Source organism: Sceloporus occidentalis, unplaced genomic scaffold, assembly GCF_023333645.1.
Source record: "Sceloporus occidentalis isolate IW3139 unplaced genomic scaffold, rSceOcc1.0.p SCAF_82, whole genome shotgun sequence".
Lineage (NCBI taxonomy): Eukaryota > Metazoa > Chordata > Lepidosauria > Squamata > Phrynosomatidae > Sceloporus > Sceloporus occidentalis.
Window position 1 is genome coordinate 242,492 of NW_028317062.1, and position 19,185 is coordinate 261,676.

Consider the following 19,185-nt stretch of genomic DNA (forward strand, 5'->3'; position numbering starts at 1 on the left):
CTTGTATAAAATCCAGAGAAATCTGCTCCCCTGGTCACATGATCTGCATTCTGACATCATGATGTCTGCTTGCTCCCTTAATCTGCAGTATGAGCAGGGGGCTATATTTGTCAGCAGCCTTCAGCTCGTAGGGGACGCAGCTAGTTATTTTCTGATCTTATTGGCACAGAGCATAAGACTGTCACACTAACCAGTGACCTCAGCTTTCAAACCTATATGCTGACAGTCAGCAGTCTAGCCCATGCGCATGTGCAATGCCTGTTTAAGTGGAACTTGGGTATAACGTTGACATAGGGGCTGCTAGTTCCCAGACACATAATGCCAGCTGAACATCACTGCCACATTCTATCCTGACATGGTTGCAACAATGCAAAAGTTCACTAAAATATTGGTACACACATGGCCGTCCTGTCCATATGAGGAATCTGCACTGCCGCTCCATTAACAGTGTGTCTGTGATTTAATATTGATTACTTACAAGCCCCCTTACATTACTGAACAGTGAGAAAGAGTAATCCTATTTTTATTTGTACCATAAGCATTACCAAAATCAAGCACATTTTATAGCCATTTTAGGTATGTTTTGTCCAGCTTGATATTCTTATAACATAACATTGGAACTGAAAGCCTATCCTTATGTCATTTGCCTGCCATAAATGGTAAGTTTAGTAAATTCAGAGCCTGTAATTTTTTTAGAGGGTGGGTAATTATCACAGTATGCCTGTACATTAAAATTATACGTGAGGCTTCCAAGAAACAGCATCATCCCTAACAAATTTTTTTTGGAAAATCTAATGACCAGAGAAACCGGTTGTTATAAAACAAAGTCCTATCGTAGCTCATAATATACTCTAGGGCTGCCTTGAAAGACTAAAAGGCATCAATCTCCTTCATCCTGGTCAATGCAACATTTCAGCCACATACTTCCACTCGTGGAGTTTCTAATCTATTTAATTAAACATATTCCATCAGTAAAATGATACATCATGAAGACCATGGGGTTTATTCAGTAAAGCCAGAGTTGTCCTTATGGGTTATGAAGGTCTAAGTCAAGTGAACTTCTACTGCAGGAAGCTTGGCTTTCTTCAAACTTTCCTTAGACATTGAGCATAATATATAGTGAAGTGAGGGAGTTGAAGCCACAAACCCTCCTGCAAACACTCCTGACTTCTCAGATTGTTAAATAAACCATGAGTCACGTGTCAAACAAACCGCCAAAAGACTGTCTACTTAACCGTTACGTAAAACCTTAATGTATATTTTCAGCCGATTAGGGAAAATGTTTAGTCAGTATCTCTGAATGTATGTTTTGGATTTCCTGTCAGCAGAATCTCATGATTTAAGAAATATGTAGCATGTAGAGCTTTTCATTCACTTATATTATCTGATGTCTCCAATGGTCACATATTAATACTGAGAATAATGATTGTAACGCACTGTGGCCGAATCTTTCCTTTTGATGATGTTAGTTGGAATTGTGGAGGGCAGGGCATGGGAAGACACCAACACTGTGGGGATAAATCACTTTTATTGACCTTCATATTATAATTAATATTTATTATACCAGTGTAATATGTTTGAATGTATTGTCTTGGTCCCAGAGAAGATTATAAGAACAGGTTGAGAAGAAACTTCTGAGGACTGCATCTAATGTCCATTTCCTAATAGTTTCCATATATAACCGTCAACAGCATGATCCTACATAACAATTCATTTTTATTCTTTGTTAAAGTGGTACATTGCCGTAAGTTTGGGGTTATAACTGTATAGTATGTTAAAAGATTAAGTTGCAATCAAATGCGCCTGCAATGTATATTGTATTCAGCAATCTTTCTTAAAGCTTTGAGTCACATAATTTAACGTATAGAGGCAACGTCATATACTTTTTTTATAACAAAAATGTTTTTGTCCAATCATACCTAAACTTCTTGAATGTCTTCAATCTCAAGCTAATTGACACAAACTGGGTAAAAATGTACGTATAGTTCTAGTTTTTGCATAATCTAATATTTGCAGGTGGCTATTTATTAGCCATTTGTATGTGTTCTAGTGTGGTAAACTATAGTCTTAATCACACAGTTGCACAATCTAACCAATGAAAGTCAATGGAGTAAATCATTTCATTGTACATCAGAATTGCCAAAAAGAATCAGCTCAGTGTGGTGCTGGAGCAGGGAAAGTTACCCAAAATATCACGACTGCTGACAACAATGACAGCTTCTAGGTCTGCACAGAAAGGATGTTTATTAGAACAAAATAAACCTAAACCGAAATTACTGTATATAGCACTGTAACCTTAAGATCAAGGAGATCTGTTTTTCAATGGACTTCCCTTTTAAGATGTTATAAACCCAAGTTGCTAACAACAAGCTTAATGGCGGGGAGGAGGGATCTGGATTGACAGATATGCCAGTTTAGTTGTTAATGGCTAATGGCCTTTGAAGGCCCCCTACACCCTTTTCCCCCACGAGTGCCAATTCTGAGGTGAGGTCCAGCATGATAACTTCCAACATGCAGGGAAGAAGTGAAAAACAAGACTCACAGCCTCCACATATTTTCAGTCATCTGTGTGTGAAGTCATGGGCATCCACATGATTTATTCCAGGGAGGACAAATTATCCTCCCTACCTTTCCCCTCTTCCAACCCCAATACCTCCTGACTTTCCTCCACATTGCCTACCTTTGTTGACTTAAGAGAGGGGTTTCCTGCTGGGAGGCAAGTGTCACCCATTAATAGGATACAATATATGACAATGTTAGTAGCCAACAGACCAGCAGATACCTGCACAACCTGAGAACTTTGGTTTACAATACCTGGGTGGTAAAGATTAGCCACAACTACCCCAGTCTATGCCCAGTCCTTTGGTGCACACTGTATATCATGGTAGCTGCAGTTGGTCTGTACTGTTGGCCACCACAAACCCAGTCTATAACTACAATCTCCATGAAGTTTAGCTAGCAAAATGGCTGGCTGAATATCATTGTAGATGCAGTCAACAAGTTAGTGTTTACTCTGTAGACTTAGTGTACCACCCAAAGCCCAATCTACAGTCAGTAGCTACTATTTCCATAATAATCAACTAGCTATGTTGCTTGCTCAACATAATGGAAGTTGAAAAGTTTATGTTGTGCAGTGTACCTATGTGAAGCACACCAAACATTCTGAGGTATTACAAAAAGAGGGTAGTTAGAGGGTAGTAAAAAAGAAAAAGAAAAAAAAACACCACAAAGGGCTAATTTACAGTGTAGAAAGTATCCATAAATTTATATCTCTGTAGCGAATTATGCCCATTGGGATTTATTCACTAAAAGGAGCTTTCACAGAGTTTGGCCCCTTGATAATGTATAGTAACATCAGTGAGATTTCCCCAAACGCCCGACATCCATTTAATTATACAACGCCACCTCATCTCTTTCTACTGGAGAAAGTGGCCAGGATTGTCCCTTTATAATGAATAGTGAAGTTAGTGAGAGTTAAATCCACAGCTGTCATGCAAATTATTCTGCCACCTCTCCCATTGGTGAATAAACCCCATTGATTTGCCTTTCCAGACATCAAATCACATACACTTTTAACTCTATAATATATTCATCTATAGTTAATATGTCCTTTTATTCTAGTTCACTTTGTGAAATGTTTTCCAATTAAAGTGATGAGGTATACAGCTCTCTAAAAATACTCTCACTTTACCGGAACATGAAGTCATACACTTAATGCTACACACACACAGCTAATTCACATACCTACCCTAGTGAAGACACACATCTCAAAAAGTTCTCATCTATGCAAGGAAATATAGTGCCTCTCAATGCGACACTAAACCAGCAGGTCAATAATATCATTCAAAATAAATAAAGGCTCCAGGCACTCAAGGGTTCCAGCTCAGGCAGATTTATTGAAGGACGACAGCAACAACGTTTCGACCTCACAATGAGGTCTTTATCAAGTTATCAATAATATCATTCAGACATGTTATGTATGTCATATTCCCATAAAAAAATCCATACCTTTTGCATGGCTACAATGTTCCTCCTTCCATGTACCCGACAGGAATGTCTGATGTTTGTCTGTTGATCAAATACTAGTCATCCCTGTGTCCCACCCACCTCATACGTGTGTCCTTGTGAATAGGGGCAAAATGATCAAGCGAATTAAAGAGGCTAAAAATACAGAACAAGGAGATTAACTTTTTGTTCCGTGGACAAACAGGGAACGGTTGGCATTACTCTACAAATGTACACGTCAATAAAATTTAGACTTACAGGCTAGGATGGTCATGAGTAGACTGCCTATTACAAAGCACAAGAAGGTGCTTCATAGAAAAGTTATTACCCAAACCAGTAGGAACAAGACAAACAGAAGCTTTACATTGAAAATATGATGGTTACCATTCACCGATTCAAAATGTAATATAAAAGAGTAAAGTGAGGACTAGCAATGCAAGCCAGTGAGTGGTTTTAGGTCTGTGAGAAAACACATCGCAAATGAAGCAAAAGATGAGGATGAAAATGATGAATGGTCTGCTAAAGCATAGGAAGGCCAGCTATTGCTTCACCAGAAAGCTTGGAGAAAATGACTTACAGAACTCAGAACTTTCTCAGCCTCTTTAGAAGAGGAAGAATCAGGAACTTCAATCTCAGTCATTCTGGAAGCATTCAAAACACACGTAATTTTAAGATTTTGGGGGGAAAAGAGCATTACAACCATGACATGAAAGAGCCTACATGGCCCTGGCCTACACATTGCGGTTTATTTACTGATGTGGGAATTTGCAGGAGAACTATGGATAATTCTCCATTTTTTAATGCATTGGACCTACATAATGCGTTGCTCAACAGTGCGATAACTTTCAAGAAATCTCCCCAGAGTGACCATGCATCATATGATTCTCCTGTAAACTCCCACTTTTATGAATAAACCCTATTTGTACAATATTTGTGAACTAACAAATAACTGACAAGGAGGTAAAATGTCTGTTGGAAAGACCCACTTCTTTAAAGACGCTTACAACATTGCACATTAACGCCCCCCGTATTGCTTTAGCTCACCTTTCCTAGCCCCTCTCCTGCAATACGTATACTAATGTGGCTGGTCCATCCTTAACGGCGGCACTTGCCTATTGTGTAAACACCCTAAATCCCTCTAGATTGTGATCTCGTTTGAGCAGGGCCCTTCTCACCTGTTGTCTCTGTAAGTCAAATTGTTATGTTATATACTTGTTATGTCCTGTCTACACATTGTACAGCGCTACGGACTTTGATGGCTCTATATAAAACAATAAATAATAATAACAGACTTAAAATGTGTTCATCACATTCATATAAAGCATAATATGTTAATTTGATTCTTCTTAAATATGTGGACTATTTTAACTGCCTGAAATAACACAATAAATTAGTCATTTCTCATTCATGTGCTATTGACAAAATGACTGCGAGTATGTTACTCTGAAAAAAGTGACCTTTTGCCATCTTAGTTCTAGACTGCAGTAATCCGTGGGTATTGAAACTCAGATTTACTTTTCTGAATTTGTAACTACACATTTCAAACCCAAGTCGCTCAGCCCCATGGCTAACACAAGCGATTAAAAAAAAAAAAAAAAATCACACAAACATATAACTTATACATTAGCGATAGGAGCATCAAAAGCTATAGAGCGCGATGCACTTCTACTCCTGTTCCAGTATGTCTTTACATGTTAATGTTGGTGTGAATTTCAATGCTACTGTTAATTTTCGCCCTCCCCATATTGTGAGAAGACTATGAAATCTGCTGGAGTCCTTAGATATAAAATGCAATATAGTAATTTAAAGCAACATGACATTTCCATAAATGTTACGTGGTGGACCAATGTAGACTCTAAATAACACAACCAACAGACAGTCCAGCTTCCAAACTGGTACTCTGGTTTTGGCCCATTTGCACGTTTAATTCAATTTGTCCAAATTTTTACATTGTTTTTTGTCATTATTGCTTTTTAAGACACCAAATTTCGTTTGCTGCCCATTTGTTTCGGATGAAAAATCAGGGGTATTTTAAATTCGGAAATGAAATTTGTTGTCCGACGCCCACATTTAGGCTCTCTCATGCTCTCCGAATGTCTCCCTACATTTTCTGCCAACCAAGTGCGCATCTGTGTGGCGCATCTTCTTCTTCCTTCTTGCTCTCTGTATTCTCTCTTCCTTCTTTGGAGACATCCTCTTCCTGGATCCTCCAATCGCCCAGGTGAAATCATGTCCATGGAAAGAGAGAACAAGAAGATGCGAGACATGGAAGCGGAGCTGCGAGACACGAAATGTCAGGAGAGAACGTAGGGAGACATTCAGGGAGCGCGTGAGTGTGGAAGTGAAAGAGCACACAAATGTTAGATGAAAATGCTGAGGTTTTTGGCTTTGTTTTCCTGCTTTTCGTGGGCATTGTTGAATTGTGAGAATTGTTAAATTTGCAAATTGTAGGAATCCAGGCACGCAGGTCTACTCCGTATATAAATGTAGACTTATTTGGGAGCAGTTACCAGCTGATATTTGAGCAGCTGTTTATCTGTACTAATGAAATTCTTAGTCACAGCCTTGAACATCACATGCATTAAATTATTAGACATATTAATGTTTTGTTTCCAAGGTAACTGAATTAGAGATTTCATATTAGTGTTTGGTACATTCATACTCCATCCTATTCACATCCACATAAAATATCTATAATTTGTGAAAATATGCTCAAAAGCACATATTCTGCCTCAATTTAATGCATTTCTATGTCTTCTTTAATGTCTTTCTTCCCTTAAGATCACAAAACCTTAAAAGTCCCCTTGGAATGTGTTTGTTCCTCCACTTGAGGCCAATATGCATTCTTCTTTATAGGGTTTACAGTAAACCGTCCATTTAACAAATAACCTATTATGTTGCCCCTCATGTTTGTCTAGCAATTAAAGCGGTCATACAGAAAAGGCTGCAGCAGAACATATTACATTTTGGTATTTATTCATACCTATAAGACATCTTAGATCATACATCTTCATTTAATTGGGGGGGAGGGGGTTAGTCTACTTAACAGTATAACATGCAGATTAGGCAAACATTGGTTGGATAATCCAATTTTTTGCTGTATATGGATTTCTGGCTGCCACAGTCTTCTGTTGCAATTCTTCTATATTGTCTGGCAGAATATGCGGTTTATCTGCCCTATATTTGGATGTGTCCAGTAATACATTTGTTGTTCCTTGAGCAAGACTGGCAGTAGGTTCCCCTGTAGATGCTACTCCCTTTTTATCCAGCATTAAATAAAAGTTAAGGTCAAATTGTGGGTATCAAGATCTAATTCAAAAAATTGTATTGGTAAATCTTGACAGCAGGAGGATTCCAACAGAGCTGGAAGAACATTAACAGTCAGAGATGATTTAATAATACTTTTGCTACTCGATGGTTTTCGTTTTGTCGGTGAAACCAAATAAATCTTGTAATGTCTTTATACTGTAGGTACTGCATGTCCTACAACACTGGACTGTGCGGCCGTTCCAAAATAAACCTCTTATCGAATATACTACGGCTGCCATAAAACAATGTGAGATACATGGGGAACGTAACATCAGCTCATCATAAACTACTCCCACTTGGATTCACACTATTTTGGATGGCTATGTAACTGAAGACTGAGATATTAAAAGCCACGTTTGATGGCTGACAACAGCTGTACTGTCTGAACACTGGGAAAAGATATTAACCCCTACTAGAGCACCCCTTGATTTTCAAGCAATGTCAAGCAAACTTTTGATTTAGACGAACAAAAAAAGCGGATTTTAATCACACGACTAATTGCCTGAAACCCACAGGCAAAGAAAATTACCTGATTCTTGTTTCAAGATAACTCAAATGGTATTTCAGATGAAGTTAATTTACTTTAGAATCCAGAATTTGATATTTCTATTCTGAAAGTCTCAAAAAAAAAAAAAAAGGCCAGAATTATCCAAGCTGTCTCATGTTTTGGAACTTCTCAGTTACAGTTTACACATTTTAACACCACATTGTAACCAACAAAATTTTTCCAAGGTATAAAAATTCCCTGTTTATTCCAGCAACAACCACTTTATTCACTCCCCATTGAATAGACAAACAAAACACACATAGCAGGTAGATCAGTTACTAAATCTGCTTGAAACACACTATTGTAGCGCAGGTATATTCATGGTATGATTTGGACTACTGCAATAGTCAAGTATTCAGAATATTCGTTTTTCAGCCATTTGTTGCAATAGTTATAAAAATGACAGCCTGGAAATGAGGAAAAAACAAATATTGTCTATAACCAGAACCTGCATATTGATCACCAGACCTAACTAGGGGTAACTGTGTTTAGCCAGACCAAAAATAACCATCTAATTCACTCAGATATAAGCTATTTATAAATCCTCATAATCTAACCACACTTAAAAAAAAAAAAAAAAAAAAAAAAAAAAAAAAAAAGCGTACCCACGAACTCATCTGTTCATCACTTTTTTCCCAGCAGTAGCCAGAAAACTGATTTTTTATAAGAAATATTGGGAAATATGACACACTAATCCAGTAATTGCTCTAAAATTATTATTCTGTTTACCAAATTATATGGAATATTGCATCCCATTGCTGAGTTTTCACTCACACACTGCTGCTGACTGAACACGCTATTAAATTAAGTGGTCTATGCACAACTTTATACTCCAAGGTCTAGTTCATGGAACTGGTTGTAAAGACCAGGTCCCTTCAGGCGAGATAGTGATGATAGAATCCCTAAATACAATGAAATATGCTGGGTACTTACTACATAAGTGATAAAATACAATAGTTACAGCCTCTGTATTAAAGTCAAATGCTGGCCCTGCAAAGTCCAAAAGAGGTGATTTGGGACTAGTAGTACTTGACCAGCCCACCATTTCTAAAATGTTGAATGCGTCCTATAAGCATACAGTTAATGATTTGAGAACACTTGCCTGGTTTGTAACATGCTAGTATTCCATTTTCAACATGGTATAATAGACCATAATAATAAGATAGGTGTATTGCCTGAATATAAGACGACAGGACTGGCTGATATCTGAGGTTTCAACAACACAAAAAAATGGAAAGACTAGACCTGCCAAGTACTCATCTATGGTCAAATTCTGTATTTCTAGGTTGATTACAAGCTCTTCAGGGCAGATACCTCCATAGCTTGCAAACATGTTCTTTATTATATATAATTAGATTAATAAACTGATGCTTCTTCTAATTCCTCTGTACTACACTTCAAGCGTTAAGGTGTTCAGAGATATGCAAATATACATAGCCGCAGGAATCTCACACACAATTTTCCAATATTGCATACAGCAATAATTCAGACAGACATTCTTTCCCCAATGGACATTGCACATTTTTTTCGCGTTGCACATTTACTGTTTTGACAAATTAATCATTACTTCCAGTTGAGTGCGTAGAACTGAATGAACATGTGCATAATATCTTACCTCTAGCTGTTTGATGGAGGTCCACTGGGTTGTTCAGGGAACTAGAGCCACAGAGGGAGATAGAGATCAGTCCCTTACATCTCAGATACAGAAATGCTAAACTGCTTCTTGAATGAGGGGCAGTGACATGTCTAGAGGTGACAGGACAGCTGATGTGCTAAGGCTGACACAGAGAAATTGGAGAAGTAGAAGTAGCATGGTTGTTGTAGTCCCAGCAGAACTTAGAAAGGTGGAGATGCAATAAACATCACGTCTGAAATTGTAATACCCTTTTTATGCGGGCCACTTAAACTTCTTCCTTAATATATGAACTGAACAATTTTCAGTAAGTTTTGTCTATCCTAAATATTAAACACCACATTCAACAGACAAAGTCTGGGTTTAATATCTTCAAACTTAATCACAATCTTGAATAATGTAAGGTGTTCAAGAAGAATGAACATTTCTCTTCATTTCCTCAGCAACAAAATACCGATATTTTTTTTTTTATGTGGTATAATTAGCAGTTACCTTTTTAATTTGGATATTTTCAATTCCTTCCCCCCCCCCCCCCCCACTTTTCATGGTTTGGTAATGGACTGGGTAATACTGGAGATTTACACACAGGCATTAAATGACCGATATCCTACCGCTTACTGATTGGACTTTTGCCCACCAGACCAGCACAATTTTCAGTTCTCTGATTAGAACACAGCACGAGAAGAAACATTCGATTCACACTGATCTCCACAAATTACAAATTTAAAATAGACACTGAAGAAATCCCTTATAAAATGTTGGCACCTGTTACAGAGAAACACTCATCTATGCAGCCATGCGAGATACCTATGTATTATATACAAGTACCGTTTGAAAACATCTATGGGAACAACTGTACCAAACTATTCCTGGAATTCTGCCAGGAACTCCTATTTCCACCAGATCTTTATTTAGATTTATTTTGGGGGTGGGAATGTACATTATGGTTAGTTCTGGAATGCCTCAGATGCTTAACATTTCTTTGGTCAGTTGTTTTGAAAGTTACATGCCCTGGTGCAAGCAATCAAGTTGTTTGTATTTTAACACAATAGGCCTAAGTTTTCTGACCCTATTCACAGATATATTTTTGTGCTTTGATCCTGCTTGATCCTATGGAGCATCTATTTGAAGAGTGTGGTGGCACTTCACCTCTGTTATATTCATGTAATCTACATGTTTTTCTCTCTTGGGGCCTCATGTTTCAGAACTCATTTATCTTACCCTTCTCTCCTATATCCTGATGCCACTTGGAACTCAATTTTATGTGGGTGGGGGTGTTCTGACATTCATGCAAACGTGTTTTTCTACCTCGTTGCCTCATGTTTCAGAACCCATTTTCCTTACAGGTAAAATGTCCACGTTTGTCCGGTTCTGCTTACCCACTGTATTCCCTCAATCATAGACGCTCCCCGTGGAGAAAGCTAGATGTGCAGGAAAAGTCCATATCCAAATCAGATGCAGCTTTCAATAATTCTTACACCTCTTCAGGGAGCAAAATACCCCATTGTTTCAAAACTCTAATACTACATCTATTGTTTAAGTTGGCCCAAAACTATCACAATTGTTATTATGTACCACTCTAGAAAGAAAAGGACACATGTGTTTTAATGTGACACATACTTTTTTTCCATATTTAAAAACAAAATTGGATTAAATAAAATTTACAGTGAGTACAGCCCATTTGTGCAAATAAATATCCATGTTAATGTACTCTCACAAGCATCAGAAAAAACCCCTAAAAAAACAAAATTAGAAAAAAAAAACAAAAAAAACACAAAACAAAAGAACACAAAAACCTATACAATGTTCAGGGACAACCAACTCCAAGAAGGAATAAAAAGGCAGAATTTCCATTAAGGGCAAACAAAAGTAAATGTCCTTTTTTCACCCTACGGCAGCTTGATACCTTCAAAAGAGCACCTCTGCTCTCGTTCAGCATATGGTTAATGTCCAGAATTTCAGAGGAAAAGCATTTGAAGAGAGAAAAACAAAGATAAATGTTTCATCCCTTAGGTAGACGAGCCTGCTACAGACTGCAAACTAATGCAATGTGTATGCCGAGTGTGCAGGAAACAAATGAAGAGGTAAAATTATATGCAGGAAAAAAGGAGAGGAAAATAAGGGGGAAATGTGAAGAAAAAAACCCAAACAATTAAAACAGTATACATCTTACAGAGATAGTAAACAAGAGTGCGAGAGCTAAAGAAGATATCAACAACACAAGATCAGAGGTGTGAGGTGGATTAACTAACAGTGATGGGTTGCTAAAGACCAGCAAAAATGAAAAGTGACAAAAATGTAAGAATGTGTAGGGAACTACTTGAAAGAATAAAGGTGACAGGGACTAAGAGGAGTCAGGGCCAGGTGAGGCTGTATTTATAAGTCCAGTGTGCTTCTTTTTGGGGGCAGAAAGTGGAAGGAGGAAGAAGAGAATGGTGAAGAGCGGCGGGATGAGTCTTTCATTCCCTTGTTCTCCTTTCAGCCCTCTTGCTCCCTTCACACCCACCTCCCCATGCCCTATTGGGAGCTGGCACGTTCCAGTACGCGCAAGTCATAGTTCTTTTTGATGCTGCGCAGCTTAAAGCGACTGATGGGGCTGTTAAGCTGCACAGAGGCGTTCTGTGCTGCAATGGTGTTGGGGAAGACTGCCACAATGGTGTAAAACTCAGCCAGGTCATTGTTGTGGGTATGGCGGCCATTCTCAGCCGGTCCATGGTTGTCGCCACCGGGCCCTGGATTGTGACCCTGAGAGTCCCTCAGCCACTGGATTTTGGCACCAGACATTGCCAGCTGGGTGAAGAGCTTTCCTGCTTCTGATCTTGTGATGCCCTCTGGTAGGTCTGTGATCTCCAAAACTCTGCCAAGTACTAGAACAGATTGGATGGAGAGAAACATATCAAAGTATTGATCTATTAACGCATTTGCAATGCTAGGACATACTACAAGATCCTAACAGAAGTGTCAATTCAATAACAATGAATGCATGAAAATTCTCTGCAGGCAGTGACAAAGCAAGAAACACTAAAGTAAAAGAGTAGTCAGAAGACACCATGCACGCACATCACAGTAACAGTGATCCGCAACGCACGTTGCACGAGTTATAGCGCCGTACTTGCTGATCACTATACGATCGGCAGCAGTGCACCCCGAAAGGAAAAACAAGGTAAAGAAAAATAATTAAAATGAAAATAGAAAAAAAAATTAAACACTGCTGCACGCAAGAGAATCTTGGCCTTCAAAAAAAAATGTAAAAAAATTTGCGTTTGTTGTATTTAACTGCACATGGGGGATGTTGTAGAACACAACTTTTTTAATTTATTTTTAGTTGTACTTAGTCTGTGGAAAATACAACTGTGCAAGGTGTCAGTGTGAATTAAAAAAATAAATAAGACATATTTACATGCATATAAAGTGAAATTAAACTGGGAATGTACTTGCCTACATCAGCTGTGCCCAGGTCCGTGGATGCCGATTTAAGGGCTTGCCTTTTCCCTCTGTTTCCATGTTTTATCCCTGTCTGTCAATTCAGAAGTACAAGAAAAGTAATTAAGACTTGAGATTAAAAAAAAAAATAAAAAAATCCATTACATCTCATATCATACACAAATAAAGAAAAGCACGAATTAACAAAACATTGCAGAGGGCATTACGGCTCACCATACTGGCCCTAAGATAACTACACAATCAGATGTAACATTTAAAATGCTGTCCTCAAAACAGAAAAACAGGGGGGAGCCGAGGGAGAAATTTGGCCTGAATGTATCTTTAGGGTACTGTTATGGTTGCTATTTAAAACATACCAATTGTGCTGAGTAAGAGGGCTGGCTGTGTAATAAAGGAGGGCAGACAGAAAGGCTGTACTGCAGCGGCTGTCCAAGCAGCGAGTATCGAGAATCCCCTGTGTCAAAGAAAAGGAAAAAATAGAAAATTAGGTGAAATAAGCAAGAACTATATTCTGACACTACACTTCATGTTGAAAAAAAGCTTTATTCTAGATTAAGTCAAGATTAAAAAACAAAACAAAAAATATGTTGTTGGGGTGTATTTTGTCTGTTTTGTGTACACAAATATTTGCAAAAACAGAATACATATCTAAAAAGAAAACCCATTAATGTAACTTAGTTATATACCATGCCATGAAATATACCTTGTGTCGAGCACACTGGCCGAGGGAACTGGGAAACTACAGGCATTGGAGAGAGTCCAGTGCACACATTGTTCAAAGTGGAGCCTGGGGACGGCGTGGGGGACTGTGCAGGCGATGTCATGGGGCTACTCAGCAAGTTATTGGCCTGAAACAAAAATATTATTAGCATGCAAAACTGATAAAGGGAACCGGTACGTCCAAAAAACGCATCCCAAGAATCCTCTATGGACGTCCCAGTACGCCCAGCCCTTCTTGCAGCGTCAGGCCTGGACTCCCCCATGACAGCAGAAGCCGGCATCGCTGGCTTTCTGCTGTCTGGTCTGATGTAACAGCTTCCGCCATGAAAACCGGAAAGCTGTTACATTTTAAACTGCCCGATCTCGCAGTTTAAAATGCCCAATCGGGCATTCCCTTCCGGGTTGCGTCACTGCTGGCGTAACCTGGAAGTTCATCGGAGGACAGGATATCCCCTTCAGGTATCAAACTATGGTATTGACAGAAAGCTCTATTTCTCCTTGAAAAAAAACAATATGTAGTTTACACGGGTACACTCTTCACAGGAAAGGAGAATAATCGCTGAACCGACATAGCACAAAAATGGCTAAATTGCTCTGGGACTTGAGGTACCAAAAACCCCTGGGATTGAAGGGGTTAAAATCACTCAGAGTACCGAGTAAATATACACACACACGGAAAATGTAAATGTAATACATAACAGTAATGTATGAGTATGCAGTCTTTTGCTCACCTGAGTACTGCCATCTGGGTTATACAGATGGTCCGGTTTCTGACCCCGCTGGTCAACACCAAAGTATTTGCAGTGGTTCCACTGGACCATCGCTGGATTCTGTGAAGATCCTTGAGGGCCATTGGGAACATTCAGCTGCATTACCATAACACCCAAACTGGAAGGGTTGACTCCTGAAAGAAAGTGATTCATATATGTTCACATTCACTGCCGAATATTTTCCATTTTAGATTAAATTTGAGCTGAAGAAAGACATGAAGAACATCAGCCCATACTAACAACAAGCTCCTCTAGTTTTTTTTTTATGTTGTCTGCATGTAACACACCAGGAACGATTAGGATCTTCATATAGTAATAAGTAAGCAAGAAAACAATGAGATATGTTTCATCAATATTACCATAACCTATACTATCGTACACTGACATTTACTAAGTGGGTTGAACTGTAAAGTAAAGGATTCAAAATGGGAAAATAGAAATAAACATGTGATAGTACTAAAAAACACATTACGCCTTTTTGTTACGTATGTGCGATAAAAACGAGAACACATAGGTGGCAGCAGTAACCAATGCAACAACCTTAACAGCAATGGTTCTGAAGTGACAGCTCCTCCTTTACTTTAGGACGTGCGTTATCCTACAAGACTTTCAAGACTTGCAACTCAAGTCATTGCTGCCAAAAGCTAGAACATTTTAGAATTTACCAAAGTTACCATAATATTGACTTTAGACACATTTAGCACAGATCAGATGAAAAACATCATGAATAAGAGAGAAGTAATCTCATTCGTCTCCATAATTGTTTAAAATGCGTATGTTGTAAGATTAGTTTAAAAAGTCAAATGTGTCAAACACACAAAGCTTGTCAAAAACAAGGGCAAGGCGGATTTTACTGCTAAATATAGTTTAAAACTTTAGTCGTATCGCTGTCCAACTGGGAAGCCATGGGCCAAATGTGGCCCCGCAGGGTTATTGTATATCCACAGTACGGTCTTAAAATCCCAGCAGACAAGATCGCAGCACCTCACTACGAGAGCCTGCCCTTTACGCATCTAAACAATGTGACCCCATTACATGAAAAAGTCAACACAAAATATATGCTTCCAAGCAGGAGCTAAACCAAATACACCTGACGATGGACACACTGCATGAACTAAAGCTCTGCATATGCATACTTTTGCACATCACAACATAGATGGCTACCAAAAAATAGAATACAGATGACTAAATCCAAATTATCAGTCAAACTATGCGGTGCTGCAACACAGAGATTTTACTTATTTTCAGTGTCACAGGAGTGAAACATTGAATCATTCTGCCCCCTTTTTCTTGATGTACAAACACTATGTTTGCGCCTATTCCATGCAAGTTTTATTTCCCTCACAGTGTTTGCCATTTGTGATGGGAGGCTGATCCAGTTATCTACCACCCACTGAGTAAAGTGAGAAGGGACAAGGAAATTAAACATGGTAGACCCTTTCCAAGTAATGATACAAAACCATAAAATAATTGCATTTATAGATTTTTTTTTACCTTAACGGAACAAACTGACTAAATGGTGGAACATTGGGAATGACAAGCTAACTGAATGATACATTTATTGTTAATTTGGATAATACAATTAACATCTCCTTTGCTGCACATACCTGAATACTGCTGCTGGATCTGCGGAGGACTGCATGGTGAAGGAGACTGAGACATCTGGTACTGTTCAGAGCCAGGAGGTGGCAGAAAGCCTACCGAGTGACTAAACAAATTCACATACAAGAACTTTAATAGTTGAAAAGAAACATCACAGAACAAATGACAATAGGAATTGTCTGTATTCAGTCCTCCCCAGGTCTGTGTGGTAGCACTTGACTTTTTTCTCCTTGTACTCAAAACATAATACTCTACAAATCACATCAATACTTTTCAGATGTTACTTTATGTAAAAAGTAAATTTCCATGAATACTCTACACGGTATAATTAACACATGCAGACTATCTATGAACATGCACAGACTTCACAAGTACAAGTAAATCCTTGTACAAGACCCTTGCACGCCGCTCCTCTTCTGCTTCCCCACTCTGTGAAATACTCAACCGACTCTATTACCTTTAGAATTAAATTTAAAATCCTGGTACTAACATATTATTATTTATTGTTTTATATAGCGCCATAAAATGCCGTAGTGCTGTAAAATGTAAGGCCCTTCATACATTTCTGCCCTCATAAGCAAATACTCTGCTACTCGATCCTTGCCTTATGTTTGTCACCCCATTCCCTCAAGATTGTAAGCTTGCGAGCCGGGGTCTCTCCACCTAATGTTTGTCAATTCTAGTCTTGTCATACCCCTTGAATATATGTATTGTATTAAGCGCTGCGTAAATTGTTGGCACTATATAAATAAAAGATAAATCACTGGGGTCAAGAAAAACGGGTAAATTGATAGTTGGTTGAAAATGTTTCGATGAAAAAAAAAAAAAGTCAATAAAAAAATACATATTCTTTTCTATTTCTGGCCAGTGGTTGGGGAGCCAATTGAGCTACATAATGGTCCTATTACAATGTTGAATAAACAGTACAGGATAATAGCAGGTTTAAGCCAGAGATTGCTTTATATACAACATGTCAACACTGTATTTTACAAATGTCCAAAAAATGCATAGTCTTGATGCTTACATGTACCACAATATGAAAATGTCAAACTAATGATGCAACTCAAGGTTGGGACCAAAAATGGGGTCCTGTTTTCAGTGTGAATCTCTAAGTTTAGGGCTACCTGCACATCATTTAGAGAAAACAAAGGTCTGCCAACCGTTACAAAGATCACCTCATTACAATAAGCAATGTACGGTTCTACGTTGCTATAAGCACCCCCACTCAGGGTACGGAATACACACCTGGAGCCATTCTGCTGTGCTGGCGGTATAACACTGTAATAGACTGGCATCCCTCCGGCAGGCATTGCTCCCTGAACCGACTGGTTTGCAGGCACCAACACAGACTGCTGGTATGTCTGCGGCACAACTCCCTGGGATTCACTGCCCACCGGGACCTGCAAAGACCAGCACATCAGTTACATTGTATGAATGATTTCTTGTTAGAATGGCATTTCAGAAAGAGACTACAGATGCAACCAAACACTGGTATCTGTATCTACTTCAGAGAAACATTCAACAAACAGCCCAACCATGATTAAAGTTGCTTCACTAATTTGCCGCAGTGGTACGGAGGAAAATTTTCAAGTAGATACATGTACATTGGTATTCCCACACCCAAGTGTACAAAACTTCACAGAAGGGAATCTAAGGTGGAACACCATTGGTTGCACGCAAACAAAATACAATAATTATGCAGTTGTCCAAAATATTTCCATAAGCCAGACCAAGCACTCTTTCAGGCAACGTAAGCAACACTGCATTAACAATAAATTGTACATGATGCTGGGGGCCATTCATAGACCATGAGGGTCTTATTATAGACAGCTGTATACAGGGTATAACTTAAGGCAGACTCACTTGATATGAAGGGAGTGGAGTGTACTGCACCATCATACTCTGCATTTGGCTTCCGACACCAGCTCTCTGGTTGCTGAGGATGGCAGAGTTTTGCGATTGCTGGACACCCATCATGCCCTGGTAAGTAGGAGGCTGGCTAGAGATTATGGACTGCATACCTTTAAATGAGAGAAACGCTATTCAGTGAAGCATGCCTACATATGTCAGAAACAAAGTCTTGATTTATAGTAGCTATCCACGAAGTATAGTTTGTAACTATTTTAATTCTAAAATTGCCTTCCAAACACAGATCTGGCTGCAATTACCATTTTTCTCTAAAGGCATTTGAGGGTCACATCTGCTCTAATATACTACTTATTAATGGCCACAAAACAGAGGGACACTAACAAGCCACATATGTTAAAAAAAAATTGGTCTAATAAAACAAAGCACTAGCCTTTAATTACTATAAATGATACATTTGCTCAACCAGCGAAGTCAATCATTTTTGCATCAAGTGCCCTGAAGATGTCATGTATAGTAAGGCTAAAAGAACGAACAAACAGATCCAACGTTCCATCATCTCACCAGGTTGCTGAGGCGGCGGGGTGACCTGCTGATTGCGTTGTGAATTGTAGGCCGCTGGGTGTGAAAGAGGTCGGTATTGCTGGCTAGAGTTGGGGTACTGCCCCGTGGGGTAATACGAGACCTGAATCTGAACATATGGGGGGCAAAAATTAGGGTTTTTTTCCATCATAACTATTCTTAAGACTCAGCATGTATTGGATAGTCGCTTAGATTTGTTTTACTTTCTTCCCTGTTAAAGCAAATACGTTTGCTGCAAATAACAGGTAACCAAGAAAACTGTCACCAAGCTAGTATCTATCTTCCAGAATCAGAGTATTTTTTTATGCCCAAAAATTACAAAACTCTTAATCTCAGATGAACCCACTTCCATTCCATTTCTGACTTGCACTGATGAGGCCCTAAAACTAAAACTACTAGTTATATATACATCTGGTGGAGCAGATGTGAATAAAATAGGAGTATCAAAGTATTTGTGGGTGACATAACTGACACAGGATTGCTTTAATGACTAACCAACAAAATCTAAACGGACCATATCATCCAGACAGTGTGTTTTGATTAAGCTCAACACACCCCTAGCGTAAAAGTTTAATGTCTCCGAGGTCCAGATTAAAGAAGAATGCATAGTGAAGTACTAGGCGAGTACTTTAATATGCAGTAAAAGAAAAAAAAAAAGCAGTTACTTGACCTACTAGCTACAGCCCTGCTACTGCAGCTGCCCTCCT

General features: G+C 38.8%; 1 protein-coding gene across 12 annotated transcripts in view; it reads right to left on the bottom strand.

Annotated features, from left to right (window-relative positions):
- Positions 1–12,011: 12,011 nt before the first annotated feature.
- Positions 12,012–19,185, bottom strand: part of LOC149285208 (R3H domain-containing protein 2-like) — a 35,978-nt gene continuing 28,804 nt past the window's right edge. For 9 of the 12 annotated variants that reach the window (XM_089495674.1, XM_089495672.1, XM_089495676.1 and 6 more), the window contains 10 exons: positions 18,461–18,587; positions 17,894–18,051; positions 17,276–17,430; positions 16,036–16,136; positions 14,390–14,562; positions 13,642–13,786; positions 13,295–13,392; positions 13,152–13,161; positions 12,933–13,007; positions 12,012–12,361 (listed from right to left, as the gene is read on the bottom strand). In XM_089495674.1, coding sequence (XP_089351800.1) covers positions 12,012–12,361; positions 12,933–13,007; positions 13,152–13,161; positions 13,295–13,392; positions 13,642–13,786; positions 14,390–14,562; positions 16,036–16,136; positions 17,276–17,430; positions 17,894–18,051; positions 18,461–18,587 — 1,392 coding nt within the window. Of the gene's footprint in view, positions 12,362–12,932; positions 13,017–13,151; positions 13,162–13,293; positions 13,393–13,641; positions 13,787–14,389; positions 14,563–16,035; positions 16,137–17,275; positions 17,431–17,893; positions 18,052–18,460; positions 18,588–19,185 lie in introns of all 12 variants that reach the window. The other 3 variants (XM_089495669.1, XM_089495667.1, XM_089495665.1) reach the window with 2 other exon arrangements.